At 43.1% G+C, this 8468-nt stretch overlaps 2 protein-coding genes across 2 annotated transcripts in view; one reads left to right on the top strand and one right to left on the bottom strand.

Moving 5' to 3' along the window:
- Positions 1–6098, top strand: part of LOC102257942 (zinc finger protein 420-like) — an 11106-nt gene extending 5008 nt beyond the window's left edge. The window contains exon 2 of the mRNA XM_014543984.1: positions 2271–6098. Coding sequence (XP_014399470.1) covers positions 2594–4345 — 1752 coding nt within the window. The 5' untranslated portion in view covers positions 2271–2593 and the 3' untranslated portion in view covers positions 4346–6098. The remainder of the gene's footprint in view (positions 1–2270) is intronic.
- Positions 6099–6526: 428 nt separating this feature from the next.
- On the bottom strand, positions 6527–8463 carry GPR150 (G protein-coupled receptor 150; the record flags this gene model as incomplete). The annotated part of the gene is made up of 1 exon (XM_014543936.1): positions 6527–8463. A coding segment is annotated over one exon (489 nt), but the record flags the coding sequence as incomplete, so codon positions are not given.
- Between the last annotated feature and the right edge of the window lie 5 nt (positions 8464–8468).

Genomic DNA, 8468 nt, shown 5'->3' with positions numbered 1-8468 from the left:
TTTGACTTGATTCTTGGGATCCTCTCGTCTGCTATTGGATCTCTGTATTATATTCTTTATTTCAGTCAGTGTATGTTTAATTTCTGACTGGTCCTTTTCCATTTGTTTGGCATTCTCATTAAGGCCCTTGAAGGTCTCACTAAGTTCCACGGAGGTCTCCCTAAGTTTCTCGTAGGTTCGTAGAAGATTCTGGAGTAATCTTATAATTGTGGTTCTGAACTCTGTCCTCCATTCGTTTGCTTTCCTCCATTTCTTTCATTTGTGACATGTTTCTTTGTCTTCGCATTTTTGGCTGACTGCGAGGACCCGCTGTGTCTATAAGAAGAACTGCTACAGCGATACCAGCAGATTTCTCTGCTTTGTTTGGAGTTTGGAAGTTTTGGAGCTCTCTGATCCAGCTGCAGTTTGTTCAGCTGCAGAAGCGCAGGTGCCTCCTTTGTGCAGCCAATCACAGCTTGGGAGGGGATGTGAATAGAGTGGGGCGGGGTCTCAGGAAGACACCAGGGCGGAGCAAACAATGGTGTCGTCAGGTCTCTGTGACTCGGACTTCACGTTTCTGCGATTCCCCGAGTGCCGTGCGCCCCCACCGCCACAAAGATCCCCGCGAGCAGCTCTGTGAGAAAGTCACCCTCGCTTTCCCACCCGCTGCAGGACAGTCCCGTTTCTCCCCGTAGGAGCCTGGGACCCCAGTGTCTCGCCGTAAATGAGTTCAGTGCGTTCGAGAGCTTGTATCCCCTTCCGATTGAAAGAAATCGCGCACCCAGGTGCAGCAGCCTCGCACACGCCTCTGTACCTCTGTTCTTGGTGCCGCTCCCCTCCTACTCGGTCTCAATGCGCTTTTTTCTTTCCTTCTAGTTGTAGAACTTCCACTCGGTCAGCTTTCCCGTGGTTCTGGATGATAGCTGTTTTGTCTTATAGTTGTGGTTTTAATGTTGTTGTGGGGGGCAGCACATACAGGTTTGTACCTTATGCCACCATCTTGGTTCTCCTGGGTCTATTTTTGATCATCAGTTTATTTGGTTCATTAGATTCCACATATGAGTGAGATCATGTGATATTTATCTTTCTCTGACTGGCTTATTTCGCTCAGCATAATACTCTCCAGGACCATCCATGCTGTTGCAAATGGTAAGAGCTTTTTCTTTTTTGTTGCCGCATAGTATTCCATTGTGTAAATGTACCATAGTTTTTTTATCCACTCATCTGCTGATGGGCACTTAGGCTGTTTCCAAATCTTAGCTATTGTAAATTGTGCTGCTATGAACATATGGGTACATATATCCTTTCTGATTGGTGTTTCTGTTTTCTTGGGATATATTCCTAGAAGTGGGGTCACTGGGTCAAATGGGAGTTCCTTTTTTAATTTTTTTGAGGAAACTTCATACTGTTTTCCACAGTGGCTGCATTCCCACCAGCAGGGTACTAGGGTTCCCTTTTCTCTACAACCTCGCTGACACTGCCTTTCCTTGGTTCTGGGATTTGCATGATGCAATATGCCTTCAGAGCTTCAGGCCCCTCTGCTGTGTCCTGTTCCTCCTGGGAAGGCTCAGCTGTTTCTGACAGGTTAACTTGCTGCTTTCGTTGATCTCTTTCTCTGCCACATGCACTGTGTGCCAAAACTGAGTGCCTTCCTTGCTTCCTTTTATTTTCCACTTTTTTCTAGTCCAGATTTTTTTCTGAGTCTGCATAAATAATGCACTGTGCAAAAACAATTCTTCCTAACGTTGGATGGTACCAATAAGAGATAACCTTCCATCAGGCCAACATCTGAGCCAGACCTGTACTTGCTCTGGTATTGTCCAGCCGACTTTACTTTAGTGTGTGTCATCTTGGTTGTATCTCCTCTAGGACCTAACTCAACACAATTCTCTTGCCTGTACCCTCAGGTATAGGCATTACAACTACAATAACTATCACTTTCGAACTCACCTATAAACACTGGGTATTTAGGACAATTCCCAAAGAAAGGGTTATTGTGAAGAGCTCAGAGGCTCCTAAAAGGTATCCACTTGGAGAGTCATTTTGTATAGTAACATATTGACTCTGAGAGGTACTTCTGTAAAGAAACCTGTTGGGAAAGATGAATAAGTTAGAAGATACCATAAGGAAATATTAAGAAAAATTAATAATGTGGGATATTCTGCCAGATAACTGGCTTGGTCTCTTCAAAACACAATGCCTTTTTAAAAAGGTCAGGGAGGGAAGATGGTGGGTTCTCCCTGAGGAGGGTGTTTGTGCTTTAAAGCTGATGCTCTCCATCCACCTTCCAGGCGCTGAAGTCCTTGTTGAAGTCCCTGCTCCAGAGCCTCTCACAGCGGAGTTTTTGGATGTCTTTGGGAGGAGAGACAACATGAAGACGAAATAAAACACCTCACAGTGTGGTCTCCATGTAGGAGCTCATTGTTCCTGACTCTCTCCTGTGACAAAGGACAGAAGGGAGTGGCCTTTTCCTCATTTCCAGCTCCTTCTGACTGTGAGTGTGAAGTGAGCTGATTAACAGGCTGTGCGGACTCCTTTGAAGGCACATTCTGGGACTCCTCAACATATTGTCACCTGAGAAAACAACACAGATCCCTATCAGGACCAGGACCAAATGGCTGCTTCTCAGGAACCGTTGACCTTCATGGATGTGGCCATAGATTTCTCTCAGGAGGAGTGGGAATGCCTGGACCCAGTTCAGCGGAAATTGTACGTGGATGTGATGTTGGAGAACTACAGCAACCTGGCCTCCCTGGCTGTACCACCTAAAGATAACCAGGCCTTTATGCCAAAGCCCGGAATACAAGATTTATTCTCTGAAATAATACTCAGTACACATAATGGAGATAGCATTTATCAATGGATTGAACGTTGGAAAAACTTTAAGCAAGAGTCACATCTTAATCATCATTCAATTGAGCTTGCACAGGACCATTATAAAAGTGGAGAAGTCTTGGACCAAATGTCCAATCACAACATACATCAGGTTATTCCTATTGTGAAGAAGACACACAAAAGAAGTAAATGTGTCCAGTCTTTTCAGCAATCATCAAATTACAATGAACAAGAGAATATTCATACTGGAGAGAAGCCTTACAAATGTAAAGCATGTGGCAAAGCCTTTAAGTGTCATTCATCTCTCATTGTACATAAGGGAAGAATTCATACTATTGCAAAATTTTACAAACTCGCGGCAAATGGAAAAGGCTTTAGTCAGTCCTCAAGACATACTCAGCATCATAGAAATCATACGGGAGAAAAGTCTTATAAATGTTCAGAATGTGGCAAAGCCTTTACCCAGCACTCAACCCTTAGTATTCATCTGAGAATTCACACTGGAGAGAAACCTTATGAATGTAATGAATCTGGCAAAGCCTCTAGACGGTCCTCACACTTTACTTATCATCAGAGAGTTCACACACGAGAGAAGCCTTATAAATGTAGAGATTGTGGCAAAGCCTGTTGCAGCTTCTCAGATCTTACTAAGCATCAGAGAGTTCATACTGGTGAGAAGCCTTATGAATGTAGAGACTGTGGCAAAGTCTTTAGATGGCCCTCAAACCTTACGACCCATCAGAGAGTTCATACTGGACAGAAGCCTTATAAATGTAGAGAATGTGGCAAAGCTTTTATGGATTCCTCCATCCTTAAAAATCATCAGGTTGTTCATACTGGAGAAAAGCCTCATAAATGTAGAGAATGTGGCAAAGCATTCAGTACAACTGCAAAACTTAATCATCATCACAGAGTTCATACTGGAGAGAAACCTTATAAATGTGGAGAATGTGACAAAGTCTTTAGGTGGCCCTCAAACCTTATTACCCATCAGAGAGTTCATACCGGACAGAAGCCTTATAAATGTAGAGAATGTGGCAAAGCTTTTATCGATCCCTCCAACCTTAAAGGTCATCAGAGTGTTCATACTGGAGAAAAGCCTCATAAATGTAGAGAATGTGGCAAAGCATTCTGTACGTCCACAAAACTTAATCAACATCGCAGAGTTCATACTGGAGAGAAACCTTATAAATGTAGAGAATGTAGCAAAGTCTTTAGCCATTCCTTCACCCTTAATCGTCATCAGAGAGTTCATACTGGAGAGAAGCCTCATAAATGTAGAGAATGTGGCAAAGCCTTTATAAGTCCCTACTCTCTTAATATACATCAAAGAGTTCATACTGGAGAGAAGCCTTATAAATGTAGAGAATGTGGCAAAGCCTTCAGTGAGTCCTCAACACTTAATCGCCATCAGAAAATTCATGCTGGAGATAAGGCTTATAAATGTAGAAAATGTGGCAAAGCCTTTAGATGGTCCTCAAATCTTAATGTGCATCAGAGAGTTCATGCTGGAGAGAAGCCACATGAATGAAGAGAATGTGGCACATCCATTGGCAGCTCCTCAAACCTTACTGCACATCAGAGAGGTCATACTGAGAGGAGCCTTATGAATGTAAAAATGGAACAAAGCTTTTAATCAGTGTTCCTGCCTTATTGTACAGCAGAGTTCATACTTGAGAGAAGTATTACAAATATGAGGAGTGTCATAAGTCCTTGACCAGCAGTGAGAACTTACTGAACATCACAGAATTCTGCCTGGGAACAAGCCTTATGAATGTGAAATATGTAGTAAAGTCTTTAAAAGCCATTCATGTATTACTGTACATGAGAGACTTCATACTGAAAAGAAATCTTTCAAATGTAGAGCATGTGCAAGATCCTGTACCTGTAGCTCAAAATTTACTGGATATCAGAGACTTTTATAGTGGAGGAAAGCCTTACACTGTAGAAAATGTGAGAAAGCACTGGCTGGCTTGCCTCAGTGGTTTAGCTTGGATGTATGAACCAGGAGGCCAGGGTGCCATTCCTGGTCAGGGCACAGGCCCCGGATGGGGACTCAATTCCAGGTATGGTTCTTGCAGGAGCCAGCTGATCAGTGATTCCCTCTCATCATTGATGTTTCTATAGCCCCCTCTCTTTTCCTCTCTGTGCTATAACAGTGCCATTTAAACCTCTTCCTCCTCCACATCAGCCCTTCAGGCCCCTATAGCTTCTGTTCAGTAGTTTGGAATTTTATTAATGCTATAACTGACATCAGAATTTGGCAAATATATTGCTTTATATTCATGAAGTAGGAAGCCCACCATTCAATTTTTATGCTGGATTCTAAAGTTTTGAATGTTATTAATTTTTGGAATATAATTTGGCTTCTGTGTACTTTATAAAAAAATAAAAAAAAGGTCAGGGAGGCTGTTTTAGAATAAAAGAGACTAAAGAGCTTTAACAATCAGATGTAATGTATGGACTGTAATTATATTTTAGTCCAAAAGAAAAAAATCTTTACAAATTATATTGAGGACAAAAGATAAAATTTGAATTTGAACTGGGTATTGTGATATTAGGGAATTAATGCTAATTTTCCTAAGAGTGATAATACTTTTGTGGTTATGCAAGCATGTCTTAGGAGGTACATGCTCAGGTTTTCAGAGGTGAAGTGTAAGCATATGATGTCTGCAACTAATTTTCAAGTTACTAAAAAACAACTAAATATATTTAACAATGTTAACATTTTAAAATGTTAACTGTTGAAACTCAGTGGTGACTATGTGGGTATTCTTTTGTATTCTTCAACTTTTCTGTATATTTTGTAATAAAAAGTTAAAAAAGGAGAGAAGGGGGCTGTTTAACCTACTGTTCCAAATACTCAACTATAAAACTATTTTTTCTTTTATAATGTATTAATATGGAAGCCTCTGCTGCTTCACAAAGTATTCTGTAGGACACATTGGTCTAGGGTAGGCTCTTAGTACATTTAAGAAATATAGAATAATAATAAAGATTTCAGTGAAGAAGGAAATCTTAAAAAAATTCAAAATACACTTAAAAATCTCCATCCAGCTAGCTGAGGAAATGTTTACTGTATCATTTGCAAGGAAGCCTCTCTAAGGAGTTTCAAGCTTAACAGTGGCGTGACTTCACTGGCTAGATGAATGAAGGTTGCAGGTTGCAAAGTGGCTCTTGAATGTCCAGTATCCAAATCTTTTCTCTTAGTGTAACCTCATGGATGATGGCATAGGCTAAATTTTCAATCACCTGTATCCTTTGGTCCTTACTTAGAGCACTTTCAGAAAGAGAGAAAAATAAAAATGTATAGGCATTTGACACTTCCCATTAGGGATGAAGTTATAAGGACACCTAATAGTTTCCTGTGGCGGTAAATTTAATATTCTAATTTGGGATACAGATGCCCAGGTATTTGATTAAATGTTATTCCTGGGTGTGCCTGGAGGGTGTCGATGGGAGAGATTTGCATTTGAACAGAGACTGAGTAAATCAGATTGCCCTCCCCAGTTTGAGAGACTGAATAAAACCAAAGGTGGAGGGAGAGGTACTCTCTTACTGACTACTGAACTGGGCAGAGGACCTGAACAGACACTTCTCCCAAGACATACAAATGGCCAACAGATATACGAAAAGATGCTCAACTTCACTAGCTATTAGGGAAATGCAAATCAAAACTATGAGATACGATCTCACACCTGTTAGAATGGCTATTCTCAACAAGCAGAGGTTGTGAAGAAAAAGGAACCCTATTCATTGCTGATATGAATGTAAACTGGTACAGCCACCATGGAAACCAATATGGAGTTTAAGCCTAACAAATATTTCTTTTTGTAAATCTTCTATTCATATGCCGAACTCATGATGAATTATTCAATAAATGTGTTGAATGCCTACTCTGTGTTGTAAGAGTTTGGAATATACAGGGTGGGGCAAAAGTAGGTTTATAGTTGTGAGTGTGAAACAAGTGTCTTGTATTATTATTTATTAATCATTGTATTATTTTCCGTAGAAACAACTGTAAACCTACTTTTGCCCTCCCCTATATCAGTGAAACAAAGACCTGAGAGAGCATTGACTCTGCAAGTGAATTTTACCAATCTTTGCCCCTTTCTGCATCTTAGTTTTGCATTTGTGCATGTACAGGAAACACTATAATGGAAAGCTTGCAGGTTCTCAGCTGAAGGACACTGGCAAACAAGTGGAGATATTGCTCATAAACGCTGGAGAACCAAGGACAGTTAACGAGGAGGGTACCAATGAAATCTCCTTGACCTTGTTCTCAGCAATCCACACCAATAGACACTGCTTTCATTTTTTTAAAAAGGAGTTTTACATGTACGTGCAGCATTCTGAGGTTACAGCTTCCTTCCTAGCTGCAAATTTTGAGGCTCCCCAACCTGGGACAGTGAGCCCCGCCGGACCCACCACTTGGTACTTCTTTTCTCCACCTTAGAGGCTGGTCTGAGCTCAGGGATAAATGCCTTCTGAAACTCGGCATTTTTGAAAGGGACTAAGGGAAGCTTTTATGTCTCCCTCCGACAAGTCCGTGGAAGCTAGGTTGTAAATAAAGACCCACACTGATTTTCTTCTGAGAAAACACACTACCATGAAAAAAAACACTACACACCACTCCCCACCTCACCAAAACAAAAACAGCACTAATTGTGTTGTTATTTTACGAATACTCCGTGGCTGTGAAGTAACAGCACAATTACATTTCTCACAGTACCACTGGTACAATTTCCGGGCTCCTGGGGAGAGCAACGTGGGGATTTTCCTCCTGGAAAGAAAGGCAAATTGGTCCCCAAGGTATACTTGATAGAAACAACGCAAAATAAGTAAAAACAGATGATAATCCAGCAAATAAAAGCTTGGCAGTTTCGGTAAAACAGACGATGTTACCCAGAAACCTATGGGAGCGTAAAAGAGAACTTAAATTTCCCAAAGGCTTGCTCCCTCGTTTCCAAGTGGGAAAATGTGAACAGGAACTGAAAGGAACCGGAAGAATATAGGAAAATGTAAACATTACAAAAAATATATATCAGGAGAATGGAGAAAGTGGACAGCTTCGGTGTCCCTCTCTCGGAGACCCTCCGGTCCGCTGTGATCAGAGGCTGTGCCGCGGCAACAGATGACCCGTCTCTGGCCACGGACCACCTAGAATGCGCTTTCGCAGGAGCAGGGCAGCGGCCAGGGGGGTGGCGGCGGGGGGCGCAAGCCGCCCTTCTCCAGCTGCTCCCGCCGAGCGTGGTGATAATGGGGATGGGGCCAGCGGTGGCGGTGGGGGGCCTGGTGGCCTTGGGGCCCCTCGTCGTCCTCCGAGACTCCCCGCCGCACGCAGCAGTCCGCGCCCAGGCGCTTCCGCAGCCGCCGCCCGAGCTGGCAGTCTCCCGCCTGGAAGAAGAGGTAGACGAAGGGATTGAGGGCGCTGTTCGCCACCCCGACGAGGCGCAGGGCCACCGCCAAGTCCTCAGCATCCCACTCTCCCACCGGTCCCGACGACCACGCAGCTGCCAGCCGGGCAGCAAAGTAGGGCAGTTCGCAGCCCACGAACAGCAGCGCTAGAACCAGGCTCATCTTCAAGCTCTGCACTTTGGCGCGCGGTAGCGCGCTGTGGACCGGGGCTTGGCCAGGACTTGACGTGGGCGCCG

The sequence above is a fragment of the Myotis brandtii genome, unplaced genomic scaffold (genome assembly GCF_000412655.1).
Source record: "Myotis brandtii unplaced genomic scaffold, ASM41265v1 scaffold344, whole genome shotgun sequence".
Classification (NCBI taxonomy): domain Eukaryota; kingdom Metazoa; phylum Chordata; class Mammalia; order Chiroptera; family Vespertilionidae; genus Myotis; species Myotis brandtii.
This window is presented reverse-complemented; position numbering and strand designations above follow the sequence as displayed.